The sequence below is a fragment of the Hypanus sabinus genome, chromosome 4 (assembly GCF_030144855.1).
Source record: "Hypanus sabinus isolate sHypSab1 chromosome 4, sHypSab1.hap1, whole genome shotgun sequence".
In the NCBI taxonomy this organism is placed as follows: domain Eukaryota; kingdom Metazoa; phylum Chordata; class Chondrichthyes; order Myliobatiformes; family Dasyatidae; genus Hypanus; species Hypanus sabinus.
In genome coordinates, this window is record NC_082709.1 from 74,036,470 (window position 1) to 74,054,576 (window position 18,107).

Genomic DNA, 18,107 nt, shown 5'->3' on the forward strand with positions numbered 1-18,107 from the left:
CATCCTTGCCTAGTTGATCTTGTTAACTGAAATGATGTTGAAATTTGACCATTTGTCACTACTTTAGCATCTTTACTAGCAAAGAGATCTTTAATTCAAAATAGACTTATTCCTTTTACAATGGACTTTTATATAATTGGATTCAAAAAGGGATTAGATATATAGGAGATTGTTTTGAAGGAGGTATATTAATGTCATTTGATCAATTAAAGAATAAATATAAAGTATCAAATAACACTTTATTTTGTTACTTTCAATTAAGGGCTTATTTAAGAGAAAAATTAGGTCAAACAATGTTATTGCCGAAATCTAATGAAATAGAAATTTTAATTCAAAAAGGAAAGATTAAAAAATTTATATCTTGTATGTATAATTTGATTCAAAAACAGGCAATTAAACAAGGAGTCCATAAGTCAAGACAAAAATGGGAAAGTGATTTGAATATTAAAATTGAAGAAACAAATTGGTCAAGACTATGTCTTGATAGTATGACAAATACAATAAATGTTCGGTTAAGATTAGTGCAATATAATTTTCTACATCAATTATATATTACACCACAAAAAATAAATAAATTAAATCCAAATTTATCTGATCAGTGTTTTCGATGTAACCAAGAAACTGGTACTTTTTTACATTCTACATGGTCTTGTTCTAAAATTCAACCTTTTTGGACAAATTTAAGACTTTTACTGGAACAAATTACAGGAACACAACTTCCTCATAATCCAATATTACTCTTACTAGGTGATATTGAAGGGATAAAACCGAAACTCAAACTAAGTAAGTATCAGAAAGAATTCATAAAAATTGCAATGGCAGTAGCCAAAAAGGCTATTGCAGTTACTTGGAAATCGGATACATAAGTATAGATCGTTGGAAGAAGGAAATTTATGCCTGTATTCCACTTGAAAAAATTACTTACAATTTAAGAGATAAATATGAAACATTTTTGAAAATTTGGTGCCCTTATTTACAAAAGACAGGATTAAATATATAGGTGCTCCAAAGATGAAATAATTGGTTATTTGGGGAAATAAATATATATACTTAAGTTATTACGAACTCAATGGAGCATGTGGGGATCTTCCGATATCCAGGCACTCTCTTTTTTTTTCCTTTCTTTTTTTTATATAGGGATGTTGGGGGGGGGGAGGGGGGAAGGGTATATATATTTTTTTCATATATTTTCTTTTATTTCTGTAATTATTTGAAAACTCAATAAAAAAAGTTTATTTTAAAAAAAAAGAGGATAAAGTTGCCTTCTGTCAGGAGAATTGATTATACAGCAATTTGCAAAATAGTGGAGACGTGAGATTTTTTTAACACAATGAACTAATATAACTTCAAATGTATTGAATAAAAGATTTTATAACTGCTCTAAGGAAAATGTCAAGCGCAGTAAAAGGAGCAAGTCACTGGGACATTGAAAACTTCTTTCAAATAGTGGGCACAGCAATTGGATAAATGACTGTGCTTTCCTTTTTATTTGTGATTTACAACTAAGGTGTAAATATAGTTAGGCTTTTCTATATTTTTTTTCCTTTCCACTTTAATAACCCAATTCAGCTCTTTGTGTCGGTTAGGATGGTCTTCTGATATCTCAACCAGATTACCAGGTGTGCATGTCTAAACCATGACTACGATCAGACTTTTAGCTGATCCGGAGCCTGATCTGGTTGGCTAACTTGTACATTTTTTAATATTAGCAAATAAATGTTTCAGTCCTGTGTTCAAAGCTAAATGAGATTTTGGGTATTTATTTTAGTTTATGGTGATAGTGTAATAATTATTGTTTCTCTTAAAGTTATCAGCATCCACTGCCAAAAAGAAAGGGAAGATATTATGCAAGCGACGCATTGAAATATTTTGGCAAAGGAAGAAAAACAGTAAGTTACAAACAATGCTTATTTTATTGTTTCTTTTATCCATATCAGTTTTATTTGAGATATGTTTATTCTGGTCTGGAAGTAGTTTATACGTTCTCACTGTGACCATATGGGTTTCCTCCCACATTCCAAGATGTGGGGGGAATTAATCTACAGGTTAGTAGGTTAATTGTCCATATGGGTGTAATTGGGCGGTGCTGATTCATTGGGCCGAAATGGCCTGTTATCATGCTGTGTCTCTAAAACTAAACAACCCTGTAGCATATGTCAACACCAATGTACAGTTTTTACAGACTTTCACTTGTTATCCTTAGTGTACAATATATATTCCCAGTTTGGATATCAGTCACCCATTGAATGAATTTTATTTTTGAAAGTAATAGGTCAGTTCTAACCTTTTGAAGGCTATTATAAATTAGAAGGGAACCACAAGTACTCTGATGTGTATTCGGATGTGTTGTTAATAGCTCCCCTTCTTGGATTTTCTTACCGCAGTGTGGAAAAAGGAACTCTGGCTAGTTGCCTATTTCTAAGGATGCCAAAGTGGTTTGTTTCCAATGCTTTATTCTGCAATGGGTGGGGTTATTACTTTACTACAGGCTTGGCAAAGATTACAGCATTCCCCAATGATCCCCAGCAGCCTGCAAACATTAGTGACAGAGAGATCGGATAATTGCTATATCAGCACAACTTCCTTTCTCTCTTCTTGTCAGGTCCTGGAAAGAAGTCCTCATGGGAAGAAGGAGGGAAACCAAAAGGAGATGAGAAGCCTAGCTCTGACAAACCCGATGTGGAGCGTTCACCTTTACGCAATCCTACTGTGAAAGCGATGGCTGTTGCAAATATCTCAAATAGGTAACACGGTCTAACATGACATTCAAAGGCAATGTCTGCAGAACTTTGGGTTAAAAATAACCTTTTCCTCGCTATATCAGTGATACTGTACGTTTTGGATCAGATTTAGAGCTTGTGTTGGACTACACAATCCTGATAGCATGGCTTTGGAGGCACAAGTCAAAGTTGAGTCAGAAGAGTGTTATGCAAATTTAATACATAGATTGCTTTTTACATCCATCTTTCATTACTTTTATTAACTAGTTAGTATGGTTAGTATTCCATTCCATTGAGGCTGTGGGTCCAGTGGGTTAATGGGTGGAGGTGTTGATCAGTTTGGCAACTTAGGGGAAGTAACTGTTTTTGAGCCTGGTGGTCCTGATGTGGATGTTGCACGGTCTCTTTCCTGATAGGAGTAGTTCAAACAGTCCGTGAGCAAAGTCATTGGGATCCTTCATGGTATTGCTGGCCTTTTCTGTATATAGAAACATAGAAAACCTACAGCACAATACAGGCCATTTGGCCCACAATGCTGTGTCTAACATGTACTTTAGAAATTACTAGGGTTACCCATAGCCCTCTATTTTTCTGAGCTCTATGTACCTATCCAGGAGTCTCTTAAAATACCCTACCGTATCCTCCACCACCACCATCGCCAGCAGCCCATTCCACGCACACACCATTCTCTGCATTTATATAAAAAAAACAAAAACAACTTATCCCTGTCATCTCCTCTGTACCTACTTCCAAACGCCTTAAAACTGTGCCCTCTCGTGGTAGCCATCTCAGCCCTGGGAAAAAGCCTCTGACGATCCACATGATCAATGTCTTTCATCATCTTATACACCTCTATCAGGACACCTCTCGTCCTCTGTCACTCCAAGGTGAAAAGGCCAAGTCCACTCAACCTATTCTCATAAGGCATGTTCCCCAATCCAGGCAATATCCTTGTAAATATCCTCTGCCCCCCCCCTCTTTAGTTTCCACATCCTTCCTGTAATGAGGTGACCAGAACTGAGCTTAGTATTCCAAGAGGGGTCTGACCAGGGTCCTCTCAGCTCTTAAGCTCAATTCCACATTTGATGAAGGCCAATACACCTGATGCCTTCTTGAGCAGACAGTCAACCTGTGCAGCAGCTTTGAGTGACCTATGGACTCAGACCCCAAGATCCCTCTGATCCTCCACCCTGCCAAGAGCCTTACCATTAATGCTATATTCTGCCATCATATTTGACCTACCAAAATGAACCACCTCACACTCAGCTGGGTTGAACTCCATATGCCACTTCTCAACTCAGTTTTGTACCCTATCGATGTACCTCTGACAGCCCTCCACACTATCCACAACACCCCCAACCTTTGTGTCTTCAGCAAATTTACTAACCCATCCCTCCACTTCCTCATCCAGGTCATTTATAAAAATCATGAAGTGATGGGGTCCCAGAACAGTTCCCTGAGGAATACCACTGGTCACTGACCTCCATGCAGAATATAACCCATCTACATCCCCTCTTTACCTTTCGTGGGCAAGCCAATTCTGGATCCACAAAGCAATGTCCCCATGGATCCCATGCCTCCTTACTTTCTCAATAAGCCTTGCATGAGGTAACTTATTCAAATGCCTTGCTGAAATCTATATACACTGCATCTACTGCTCTACCTTCATCAATGTGTTTAGTAACTCCTCAAAAAAATTAAATCGGGCTCATAAGGCACGACCTGCCTTTGACAAAGCTATGCTGACTATTCCTATACTGTATATCCTTCATCAAAAGTTTCCATTTATTATCAGAGAATGTATACACTATACGAACTGAAATAATTGTCTTTGCAGACATCCACGAAAAACAGAAGAACCCCAAAAGAATGAATGATAGAGAAACATTAGAACCCCATGGCCTCCCCCATCCCCTGCACAAGCACCAGTGCAACAGCCCCCCCCCACCCACCGCCCATTTCAGAAAAAAGCGTCAGGCAACAGCAAAGGGAGTCCCTGATATGTAGTCAACAAAGACTATTGTTTATCCGACAGGCTCTCTCACTAGCAAGCCACAGAGAGATATCATCCATTTTCACAGCAAAAGGGGACACTGACAGTCGCTGTTATGATATTAATCTGTGGCGTGTCGATTTTTCCGTACATCCACCTCAACAGAATCCTGATGTTGCATCTCCTGTAACACCTGAAGTCAGCAACACCACCTGAGATCGGTCATCCACAGGGCCGCACCCTGGAGGTGCTGTATCCAAGCCATGCCTGGAGATTGTCAGAAAACAGTTGGCTGATGAGCTCTAGGAATGGGAACTCATCCGCCTTAAAAAAAATGCAGCTTGAGTGCCACCTGCAGATCAGGACCTCAATAGGACCATCTAAGAGAAGATGACTGTTATCTTTCAGCCATCTTCTGAGCTTTCAGCACAAATGTCATTGTTCTGCCCTCTCTATTTCCATTTCCTGGGGAATGATAGGTTGCGTCACCATTTACAACAGAGTTAAGTTTTCAATTGCACACTTTCTGTGGCTACAAGTATCAATATTCTACAGCTAGTGATCTTAGAAGTTGACTCTCCAAGCTTTCTGCTACCTGCAAGGGGCACGTGAATGGTGTGATAAAATACTCTTACCTGGATTTGTACATTGGCAGCACAAGTTGTACATTGTAATGTGTACATTGACACCACAGATTGTTAATTGCATCCCCATCCACTACGTCATTCCTTTAATTCTTGCAAGCAGCACACTGTGGCTGCAGTGTTTCTTATTTACAGGCTTTGCTGCGGCAATTAATCAAATATCTTGGCAGTGCTTCCTAAATGCTAGGTAAATTCATGCAGGTGTGGATTATGGCTGATGCTGGGTGAAGTTAGGGCGGAAAGCTCCTTGCTCATGTTGTCGGTCTGTCTGCTGAAAGCAGGGATGAGGACAGGACATGTCCTCACGCTCGACACCCACCCACTCCCACTTGGGAAGAGGCTACACAGCATCCACACCAGGCCCGCTAGACTCAAAAACAGTTACTTCCCCCCCAAGCCGTCAGGCTGATTAACACCTCCACCCAGTAACCCCCCCATCACCTCTACATACACATCACCTAGAATCACTTTATATACATACAATCAGACTATGTATATGTTGTATATTGCATTCTATGGAATTGTTTTTATACTTATTGTGTTTTTACTGTGTTGTGCATGTTTATTGCTGTATCGAATCTGGAGTAAATCTTGAATCAAAGTAATTCATCTCTTAGTGGTAGATTAAAAGAAGCAACTATTTGATCTGGTGTTCTCTCAGGGCAAAGTGAATGATAATGCCAGTAATTAGCATTAAAGCAGGTCGAGTCTTTCATGAGCTCTATTTGTTCTGTAGGTCGCCAGTTAAGAGTGTACTTGCAAAGAGCCAGAAACTGGAGAGTGAACCTCAGCATGTGCCAGAGATGGAAGATCAGGTGACAGTGCCTGAGCGTATGGTGGCCCTACCTTCTTCTCTCAGTCATCTGCTCGGCACAGTGGCCGTTAATGCTGAAGAAAAATTTCGGGTACTTGACCAGCGAGACAAATTAATGAGACAAGGTAACAGGGCATCGCCTGTTGGCTTAAAGTAAAATTGTCCAAAAGTTAGACCATGAATCTTCCACTTCTCTTTGTTTCACACATCCTATTTCCTCCTTCCTTTTCTCCGGCTTATCTACTCTCTCTCTCATCTCTCGTACTTGTTGCATTGTCCTACAAATGTGATCTGTTGCCAATATGATTTTTGCATTTTTTATGTTCACTTTCTGCGCAATATCTCTAAATATTTTTATTTAGAGATTCAGGATGTTAACGGGCCCTTCTGGTCCAACGAGCTCTCACCACCCAGTTATATCCATGTGATCAATTAACCTACCAACCCACACATCTTTGGAATGTCGGAGGAAGCTGGAGCACCCGGAGAGAGAGAACCCACGCAGACACAAGGAAAATGTGCAAACTCCTTACAGTGTTGGGAATTGAGCCCGAGTCATGGACACTGTAATGCTGCTTCCAGATGAGAGGGCCAAATCCTGATCTCGATTGCAGCGAAAGTACCCTTTTCTTAGTACCATTGAAGAAATTGTGGAAGTAAGGGTATTTTGGAGGAAAGGATGGCCATTTTCCCAGGTTTGTTGTGGAGCGTTTGAGCTGCTGCAGCAAATGCTGGTGACTGAAATTGTTATGGGTGGTGCCTTTTGAACCATTGTTATATACGCCTGAGTTATATGGGGAACATTAAAGGTTTATGTATGTTTCAGGCATCAGCACCAAACTAGAGAGATGTTGTCAAGATGGTACAGATAAGAAAGGATGTGTTGGTATTGGAGAGGTCCAGAGAAGGTTCACGACCATGATGTGGAAATGAAAAGGTTAACATAGGAGCATTTGATGGCTCTGGGCCTGTACTTGCTGGGGTTTAGAAGAATGGGGAGTGGGGATTGAATTGAAACTCGCTGAATAGTAAAAGGCCTAGATAGAGTAGACATGAAGAAGATGGCTCTAATAATGAAGGAATCTAGGACCAGAGGCACGGCCTTGGGAGAAAAAGGATGTCCCTTTAAAACAGAGATGAGGAATTTCTTTAGCCAGAGGGTGGTGAATCTGTGGATTTTGTTGCCATAAACAACTATGTAGACAAAATATTGGGTATATTTAAAGTGGAGCTTCGTTAGGTTCTTGGTTTGTAAGGGCATTGAAGGTTACAGGAAAAAGCAGGAGACTTATACCCCAGTATCACGCACAACAAGCTGGAGGAACTCAGCAGGTCGGGCAGCATCTGTGGAAACAAGCTGTCAATGTTTTGGGCTGAGACCCTTCGTCAGGACATCAGGTCTCAGCCCGAAACGTTGACTATTCATTTCCATGCATGCTGCCCAACCTGCAGAGTTCCTCCAGCGTGTTGTGCATGTTTTGACCCCAGCATCTGCAGAGTATTCTGTGTATACCCTAGTATGTAGTCAAGTTGTAGAATCTGGGGGGTTGGCAGGGAGTTGATGTGAAGATGTGAACAAGGAACGGGAAGCTGGCAGAGGCAACATGGTGTACTTCTGCTTCAGCTTTCATTGTTTTATTTCCTTATTTCAGTCCCAGAGTAACGTACAAGGCCCACTGATCTTTCGTTGCCTAATCAATAATCTTGCCTTCGTTTTAAGGACTGAAGTTGGAATGTTTGTAAATAATGTAGCCCTCCATGTCTCTAAATGCAGCAAAGGCGACAAAGCTTTTTCTGTATTTGCACAGTTTGTCTTTTGCATATTGGTTGCTGGTCTGTCTCTGTGTGTAGTTTTTAACTGATTGTATTGTATTTCTTTGTTCTACTGTGAATGCCTGCAAGAAAATGAATCTCAAGGTACTATATGGAGACTTGTATGTACTTTGATAATAAATTTACTTTGAAGACCTCAATGAAAGTCACACATGTGTTGGTAAGTGACAGGTAGCATTGATACCACACATACTAAGCAGTGGCTCTCACCAACAGGAGAGTGTATCCCCATCATCTCCCTTGGGTATTTAACCTCATTGCTATTGTGGAACGCCCCCACCACCAATGCCCAAGAGGTCACTAATAGAAATTTAACTTGGTCAGCAACATAAACTCTGGTTAAGAGTGCAGTTACTCTATCTTGATTATCTGCTCTCTCCACCAACTACAAAGCCCAAAGCAGTATTCTCTCTTCTTGACAGAATGAATCCACCTTCAGTGCTCAAAAAGCAGTTGTCCAGACAAGGCAGTCTGTGTAAGCACAAGAGACTGCAGTAAGATACATCAAGGGTTGGAGTTGGGATCAGGCCTTTAGTCAGAGGAGGACAGAACTTTGGAGGGTTCAGGTAAAGTGGAAAGAGGAGGAGTGAGGGGAGGGCAAGGGTGTACCGGATGGAGTAAGCGACCAGGGATAGGTAGAGAGTGGTGGTCGTGCAGGATTTGGAACTGGGATAAGATAGTCTGTATGACTGACACATCCACCATCTTAATTGTTTTTTCTTTCCATTATTGACACACCATGGCTGCAATATATGGTGTTTGCAGATAAGCAGCAACAAAACACTGTGACTTCTTCAGCTGTGTCTCCTAGTGTATACCTGTATACCTTTCATCCTGATTGAAAGACCAGGTTATCACCAGTACCTGTGAGTTCCTCTATGTTCCATTCCTCATTAACTTGCCTCACTGATCTGTTTTTGTTTGGCTGTCTCCAACAGCATTGCAGAAGTATGTGGACTGCAGGAGCTCAAAAAGGCAGCTCGCTATTGACAGCTCAGAAGTAATTGGGGATAGGCAGTCTTTCCACATTCCAAAGAAAAACTTTAAAGAAAAATGGCTTTTTAATTGCATCAGATGTGGATCAAAGAATGTCAGTGTTGAAGGAAGATTTGTGTTGTCTTTTGGGGACTGCTGTCCTTTGAGTGAGGCATAAAACAAGATGGTTTGATTACCTGGACTTCCATACTCTATTGAGATGCATCACTACATTTCTCCACAGCCCGAGTGAAAAGAACTGAGCTGGAAAAAGCTAAAGCTGTGGTGGGGACCTGTATGGACATGTGCCCAGAGAAGGAGCGTTACATGAGGGAGACAAGATTCCAGCTCAGTCTTTTTGAGGTCATACCTGGCACTGACAAGGTCAGTATCAAACTTCCCAATTGATTAGTCCGTGTACACATGGTTCATTTTGAAGTTTGTTCATTTGAATAATATTTGTTTCTTTTCTAAAAACACCAATTGGCTAATTTAAAAACTGTCTGGAAGTGAGCATCAATTCATCTCATTTTTTAATAGGGTTTCAGAGTCACAAAACTCTTGTTAAAGTTTTCTTTTGTTTCAGGCAATTTAAACTTCATGAAAGCAGATAGTGATACTTCTTTTGTTGTCGTCATAACTGATTGCCTTTCCAGAGGTTCATTTTGGATGTTTTGGCCACTGAATTGATGAGATAATTTGCCATGTGATGTGCTGAATGTTTTCAGGTTTTATTTTAGACTTTCAGCATCTGGCTTTTTGTTTGTTTCTCAACTGACCATAAAATATTACACCACAAGAAATGCACGCTGATTCATATCATCCAAGATGTATTATCAGTTGATAATGCGCTGATCATAATATTAGTTTTGTAGTCAGTTCAGTGTTCATTTCAAATTGGGGTCCTTGTAGAAGTACAACATCAAAGAGAAACATAATTAAATTTTATGACCGTTATGTGCAGCTATAGACCATAAGAGATGGAAGCAGAATTAGGCCTCTTAGCCCATCGAGACTGTTCCGCCATTCCATCTTGCTGATTTATTATTCCTCTCAACCCCCTTCTCCTACTTTCTCCCATAACCTTTGCCTTTAATAATCAAGAACTTATCAATCTCCACTTTAAACATATTGAATGATTTAGCCTCATAGCTGCCTCTGGCAATGAATTCCATAGATTCACCACTCACTGAGTAAAGAAATTCCTCCTCTGTCCTGATCTAAAGATGTCCTCATATCCTGAGGCTTTGCCCTCCGTTCTTAGACTCTCCCACTATAGGAACCATCCTCTCCATGTCCACTCTATCTAGGCCTTTCAATATTTGATAGATTTTAATGAGTTTCCCCTCCCCCCCCCCCCCCCATACTTCTGAATTCCAGAGAGTACACACCCAAAGCCATCGTACACTCTGATAACCTAGCTCCCCAGTACTTGGGTAGAACTGGACCTGCAACTTATCTGGATGATTGGATGTTATTCCTACACTTTTTACATGTTAAACGGTGCTATAACAAAATTTCCAATGAGCCCTGTGAGTTTAAAGGGAACAGGAAGTTCCAAGTGTTCCTGATCTCTGGTGTTCTGAACCCTAACATTGATTCTGGCTGTACTCCCAGCCTACAGTCTGGATCCATGACTATTACGCCAGATGCTGAACAGCCAAGATTTATGAACAATGAGATGCCCAGTATCAGTTTCACTGAGCATGCATAACATTAGGTATAATTGCTACTGCATGAAGAAATAACTTGGTCAACTAAAATTAAGTTTAGGCACCATATTGGCACAGCAGTCAAGTTTCCATACTAACAATCCAGTTTGAAAATCCTGCCTTGTCACTTAGATTCAGATACTAATCTCTAATTTGGGAGACAAGAATCCTTAGACTCAGTGGCTACAGAAACACCCTTCTGGCTCCCTAATACTTTTCAGGAAAGGAATTCTGCTTGGTCTGATCAGTAAGTGTTTCCAGGTTGAAAAATGTGGTAAACTCTTCAAACATCTTCACTAGTGATCCAGCAAGGTACTTAGTATTACTGTTAACTGCCACGTCTGAACTAGAAGGAGAATAAAATTGGCCAGATCATCCAGAATCATGCTAGGTGCTGTCAGCCATGCAGCATCCTCCTTGCAAACATCTGCAGGTCTGGTCCAAAGCTGGAAGAATTGTCCTACAGATTATTAAGTAACAGCCTGACATGGTACTCACAAAAATATACCTTAAAGGTAACGTGGTAGACACCATCTGTTTGATCTCCAAGTACCAGCATCTGCAGTTCTTTGTGTCTGCAGCTCAAAATTGAGCTTCCACCAGGTTCTGTATTCAAACAGCACCACAATCCAATGGCCTGGAATATCATACACTTTACTAGTGATCAACCCTGTTCAAGAGCAGAGTCACAGAGAAATACAGCATAGAAATGGCCCCTTCATTCACCTTGTCCATGCAAATCCCATTTACCAGCACTTGCTCCATTACTTTTTATGTTTTGGTGAATCAAGTGATCATGTGATACTTAAATCTTGTGAGAATATCCACCTCCAACACTCACTTATGCAGTGTGTTCCAGATTCCAACCATTTTTGGGTAAAAACAAAAAATCTTCTTTAGGTCCCCTCTAAATTTCTTGCCCCTTACCCAAAACTAATGTTCAGACGGTTCTGCCAGGATTACAGAAGGGAAACTGTGGATTCTGGAATATGGAACAACCACCAAACTGCTGGAGGAACTTGGTGGGTTGAGCAGCATCTGGGAATGTGGGGTAGTGGGAATGGTAGGGATTACAAAAGGGATTGTTAGGAGCAGCATCAGACATAGCTGGTAAAACTAATACAGAACTACATGTAAATACAGCATGCAAAAAACTGACAAGCACACTCAACCTGTAGGTCAGGTCGAAGGTCTGCAGACTACCTGCATTTTCATCATAAACACTGGAGGATAATTTAACATCTAACAGGATGTGATGCTATCTTCCTTGAGGATACAGATGGCCAAAATGTGAGTGCTAGCATTAAATCGTGTTTGACCAGAAGTGGTGAATAGATTATCCATCTTGGTCCCACCATCACAGAAGTCACATTTCTGTTCAGGGTGTTGGATCTTGGAATTCAATTCCGGCATCCTTTGTAAGAACTTTATGTCTTTCCTGTGAGCATGAGGGTTTCCTCAGGGTGTTCTGAATTCCTCCCACAGCCTAAAGACCTACCAGTTAATAGATTAATTGGTTATTGTGAATTTTTCTGTGAGTAGGTTGGGGTTAAAATAGGTTACGGGGCAGTACAGCTCGTGTAGGCCAGAAGGGCCTGCTCCATGCTGTATCTCTAAATAAATATAACATTTGGCCAAATCGATTTACTCCACATGATCTGAGAACACTGAAAGCGGCAAAAACTTTGGGACCAGATAACATTCTGCCTGTAGGATCTGTGATCCATGCTGAAGAACCAGCTTGGCCTCTAGCTGCACCGTTCCAGTGCAGATTCTATATTGACAATGTTGGAAATAACCCAGGTTATGTCTTGTGTGGAGAAACTGAGGTTGTTCATTTTGAAGTACAATACAACAATAAATCTTTATTTAAATAGGAAGAGGCAAAAAAAAGTTGCAGCATAAGAGGATATGGGAGCGCTAGTTCACAAAACGCAAAGGGGTTGCTTGCAGATATAAAGCAGGATTAGGATGGCTGATGGAACTTTGGTCTTGTCCTTTATTACTGGGGATATTGAGCAAGCTGTGTCTATCCTCATTCGAGTTTAAGAACATAAGAGGTGACCCTATTAAAATATGTATGACCTTGAGAGAGATTGACAAGGTGAGTGCTGAGCGGTTATTCTCTGGTGTTGAGGTTGAAACAGGACGCATAGCTTCATCACAAAGAGTAGCATCATTTAAGAATGAGTGAGGGGGAAGTCCTACTGATGGTGCTGACTTTGGAATTAAGTTCCCTGGAGAATTGGGGAGATGGTTAGTGAATATATAAAGTGTGAGTGTTTACTTAAATTGCAGCTTGAGTCAAGGAGTAGGGGAAGAGGGTGGGAAATTGTTAGTATGGGGGTAAAAGAGTGAGAAATTAACAACATTTGATTTCAGAATGGTGTAAAAGACTGAGGCTGATTAGCCTATTCACGTTTCCATTTTATATGCTCCTATGTGTTGGATTTTCCATTCTTGTTAAGTCAGGCTTTTGTTTAAGCGGTCCAGTTAAAAAGATCCATGGGTTATGGTTTTATTTCTGAACTTTCAGTATCCTTTGTTAGTTATAGATCCAAAGGGTTGTACAATAATTAGTTTGCATCCCAGAATCACAGGATTAACACAGCAATAATCCAGGTTACACAGCAAATTTTACAATGTAATATTGAATTTGCCTGCTTCATGTTGTAAACTATCAGACTCCCAACACGACAAGTGTTCCAAAGGCTCATTTGTTTAGTGCTAATTGATATGTTTGTTGCCTCACAGGTTAACCACGAAGCTGCAGTCAAGGAGTATAGCAGGTCGTCAGCAGATCAGGAAGAACCTTTACCTCATGAACTTCGTCCCGCCGCTGTGTTGAAATTAACAATGGATTATTTAGTGACTCAGATCATGGATGTGGGTGAAGGCAATTACCGAGACTGGTATGACTTTGTGTGGAACCGAACTCGTGGAGTGAGAAAGGTGAGTTAATAATGCCTTGGAATTACCTTGAATATGTGCGGACTTAGTCATAAGTAAAACAGGAGGGAAACAGGCCTTTCAGCCTGACTCCTCCATGCTGACCAAGATGCCCATTTTCTCACGTTTGGCATTCCAGTTAGTAGTATGGCTATTAGTATGACATTCCAGTTTTTGGTGTTGTATCATTGCTGTTCTAACACACACACAATGCTGGAGGACCTTGACAGTTCCGGAATAAACAGCCAACGTTTCAGGCCGTGACCGAACATCTACAGGTGTCCCCCGTTTTTCGAATGTTCACTTTACAACAACTTGCTGTTACGAAAGACCTACATAAGTACCTGTTTTCGCTAACCAAAGAGGATTTTCACTTTTATGAAAAAAAGATGCCCGCTTTATACGTGTCTATCCCGAGAAAGACTACAATAACCGTGAAGCCTTGTGTGGGCAGTTGTTTGAGCATGAGTGTACGTGCCGATTTTTATTTTCTCCAAATTGGTTTTGGCTCGCTGCCTTCCCGATTTTGATAAGTGAAACTACACTGTATCTACATTATCTCTACTTTATATAGGCTGTGTATTTATCATATCATTCCTGCTTTTACTGTATGTTAGTGTTATTTTAGGTTTTATGTGTTATTTGGTATGATTTGGTAGGTTATTTTTTGGGTCTAGGAACGCTCAAAAAATTTTCCCATACAAATTAATGGTAATTGTTTCTTCGCTTTACGACATTTTTACGATTTCATAGGAATGCTCTACCTTCAAACTGCAGGGGAAACCTGTAAAGGGTTTTTAGCAGGTCTCACCAAACTCCTGTCAAAGAGGAGATTTAAACTCCAGAGGAGACATACCACAGCCCTCAGCTGGCTTCACCTACCACCTGTCAGCTTGTACTCCTTCCCTGCTCCTCCCTTATTCACCCTTCCTATCCAGTGCTAATGAAGGGTGTCGGTCAAAAGCTTCGACATGCATTTTGTGTGTGTTACTCTAGATTTCCAGCATCTGCAGAATCTCTTGTCTTTATCATTGCTGTCGTGCCTAACAAACTTGTGTCCAAGAGTAACCCCACGGGAGAGTTTATTTTAAATTACCAAACATAATGGAAGATTAGAGAGACAAAGCTCTACTTGGAAAGTCTTTTTTTATAGTCTGACAGCATGGTATCCTTGATGTGACTAGGACTTTAGTACAGTAATTTATCGGCAGCTAAGAGAAAAGGCACATTTAGTGTCAGACTTGTACAGCACAGGAATAGGCCCTTCAGTTCAGCTCATTCATACCCACCAGGATATTTATCTAGCTATTCCCTTCTGCTTGCACTTGGTCCATATCACTCTAAGCATTTCTTATCTAAGTACCTATCCAAACTGGTGTGTTGTAATTGTTCCTGCTTCTACCACCTCCCTCGGAAAACTGAACTATAAGATCACCTTCAAATCTTTGCTCTCTAATCTTAAACCTGTGCCCTTTATTTTAACCCTTCCTATCCTGCATACCTTTATTCATTTGTAAAGTTTGATGTGCCTTTCTATTGATGCAGTTTTTTTTTTTCCTGACAGGATATTACACAACAGCACCTATGTGATAAGATGACAGTGACACTAATCGAGAAGTGCACACGATTCCACATCCACTGTAGTCATCATCTCTGCGAAGAGCCGATGTCCTCCTATGATGCAAAGATCAATGATGAAAACCTGACCAAGTGTTTGCAAAGTCTGAAAGAAATGTACCAGGATTTATCCACCAAGGAAACCTACTGTGAGAATGAGGCAGAATTCCGGGGCTACCACGTTCTGCTTAATCTCAATGAGGGAGATATTCTCCGGTGAGCAGGAGATGTTTATTTTCAGTGTGCTTGCTGCATAGTGGAATTATAGCATCATGTGGTACAGTTATGGCATTGGCCCATCAGGTAAGTAATTCACTCAGTCCCAATCCTCAGCTCCTTCCCTTAAGCTATGCACATTAGCTTCTCTTGTCTCTATCTAAATCCACTTCAAAAGCTTTTAGTACACTTGTTTTCAGAACCCTGAAAGGATTAAACTCCAGATTATGGCCTATGTTTTTCCTTGTTTTGCTTTGTGCCTCCACCAGAGGGGACGTCTCTCTGTGCAGAGTAAGAATGGCAACGAAATAGTATGATCAAAGGTTTTAATGAGTAATGTTAGTATCAGTGCACAATGTGCAACTTAGTGTGGGAATGACAAATTAGGCCCACTGAGACGAAAATGTGCACACTTGAAAGCAGGCGCTAAAAAGAGAGAACCCTTCGCGTGTAGAAGGCCCCATAGATTCACCCTCTGTGCGTAGAAGGCCCGATGGATTCACCGTGCTATCAAATGGCCGTATGTGCATTTGCCACATTCTCACGATTGATCTGTTACGGTACATTCTCTGACTTTTGTGAACTCTTGTGTCTCCTTTCAACTTTATTTTTTTCTGAACAAAGCAGAGCTCTAGTCCCACTTTACAGCTGAAGTTCCTCAATTCCTTGAGCTATTCCAGTAAATATTTTCTGCACCATCTTTCTCTCTGTGATCTTCATATCCTTTCTGAATTGCAATGACCAGAATTGGCTGTATTTGTGGCCTTCAGTCAGTCCATACTTGTCCCCATGATTGCTCATTCCACCTCAGATTATTGCTTCTAATTTCCCACCACTGAAATGAGACAGGTCTGCAATTAATGAGCTTATTACTGCATTTTTTTTGTTTGAGTGAGAAATTAACATTTTCACAGAGATATCTAAGTGTTGGAAATAGCTTTAAATACCTATTGTAAACTAAAGATTCTGTGGATGCTGGAAATCAAAAAGTTCTAATGAAGGATCTCAGCTGAAATTGCCAGCTCCTTAGATACCATCTGACTTGCTGAGTCTCTCCAGCATTTTGTATGTTATGCTTTAAATACTCTGTAGAATGACATGAATTGTACACAGTTCTGGTAACCCTATTATACAGGTGTCCCCCTGGTTTACGAATGTTCGCTTTATGCCATTTCGCTTTTACAAAAGACCTACATTACTAAACTGTTTTTGCATTACAACGAAGATTTTCGCTTTTATGAAAATTTTTCCCAGATAAATTAATGGCACTTCGCTTTACGCCATTTTGGCTTAAGAAAGGTTTCATAGGAACGCTCTACCTTTGTAAAGGGGGGGGGGGCACCTGTACTCACCACATGTTGCTGGATCTGCAGAATATTTATAGTCTTTCCTGCCTTGAAGCATTTGTAGTTTCCTTGTCTACGTGTACCAAAGATGAGTACAGAATTTAGCACTGTTGCAGAGATAGATTGGCTGTCTTGGTAACAGAGCTGGTTATTTGTTTTGGTTGTCAAGTACAACAAATAACAATTTGATTATCTGCACAGCAACATGCAGAGATCTGTATACAGTATATGAAGCACTTGGTGTCTTACCCTGCATCCTTTCAAACATCATGCTGTAAAATTTACCAAAATGAGAATTTGATTTATTATCAGTCACTTAGATGATGTGGTTTGTTGTGTTGTGGCAGCAATACAATTCAAAGATATCAAATTATTCTGAATTGGTAAGTGAATAATGCAAAACAATAAGGAATAATGACGTATTGTTCTGGGTTCATGGACTGTTCAGAAAATTGATGGTGGAGGGAAAGAAGCTATATCTGATTGGTTGAGTATGGGTCTTCAGGCTGCTGCTGCTTGATCGTAGTAATGAGAAGAGGGCATTTCCCAGAGTGATAAATGCCATCTTCTTGAGGCACCACCTCTAGAAAATGTCATTAGTGGTGGGGAGGGTTGTGCTCGTGATGGAGCTGGTTGTGTCTACAACCCTCTGCAGCCTTTTGCAATCCTGTGCATTGGAGCCTTCGTACCAAGCTGTGATGCAACCTGTCAGAATGTCCTCCACCATGCCTCAAATAGGATGTTTGAGGAGTCTTTGGTGATGCACCAAATCTCATCAAACTCCTAACAAGGAATTTAAAGGGAGATCCTTCATTTAACAGCAGGTTCTTCAAAAAAAGGAGCAAATCCCATTGTAAAATAGATACTCATTTTCCTTCTGGGCTTTATTGACTTGCTAAACAGGCAAACTGCCTCAAGCGACAGAGATCTGTTCCTCATCTGGCTTGTTTGTTCTTTACTCTAGAGAAATCCAGCAGTTCCGTCCGGTCATCCGCAACTCTCCGGAGGTGAAGTTGGCAGTGCAGGCATTTGCAGCCCTGAACAGCAACAACTATGTGAGGTTTTTCAAACTGGTCAGGGCAGCTTCCTACCTGAATGCCTGCATACTGCATCGCTACTTCAAGCAGGTATGGCCTATCACCTAGTAAGCAGTTCACCATCTATATCAAGTGTAATGTACTCAGTCATGGAAAAAAAATAAAGTTGGTCCCTGAGATAAGACCCTAAACTGAGTGAAGGCAGATTGCAATGGTGGAAGCAGAGGACCTGGTAGAAGTAGATTGGGAGC

The 18,107-nt window shown here is 40.7% G+C and overlaps 1 protein-coding gene across 2 annotated transcripts in view; it reads left to right on the top strand.

Moving 5' to 3' along the window:
• Positions 1–18,107, top strand: part of mcm3ap (minichromosome maintenance complex component 3 associated protein) — a 70,657-nt gene that overhangs the window by 4,585 nt on the left and 47,965 nt on the right. For both annotated transcript variants that reach the window (XM_059967396.1, XM_059967397.1), the window contains exons 3-9: positions 1,808–1,889; positions 2,603–2,744; positions 6,094–6,296; positions 9,224–9,363; positions 13,446–13,643; positions 15,205–15,473; positions 17,784–17,946. In XM_059967396.1, coding sequence (XP_059823379.1) covers positions 1,808–1,889; positions 2,603–2,744; positions 6,094–6,296; positions 9,224–9,363; positions 13,446–13,643; positions 15,205–15,473; positions 17,784–17,946 — 1,197 coding nt within the window. The remainder of the gene's footprint in view (positions 1–1,807; positions 1,890–2,602; positions 2,745–6,093; positions 6,297–9,223; positions 9,364–13,445; positions 13,644–15,204; positions 15,474–17,783; positions 17,947–18,107) is intronic.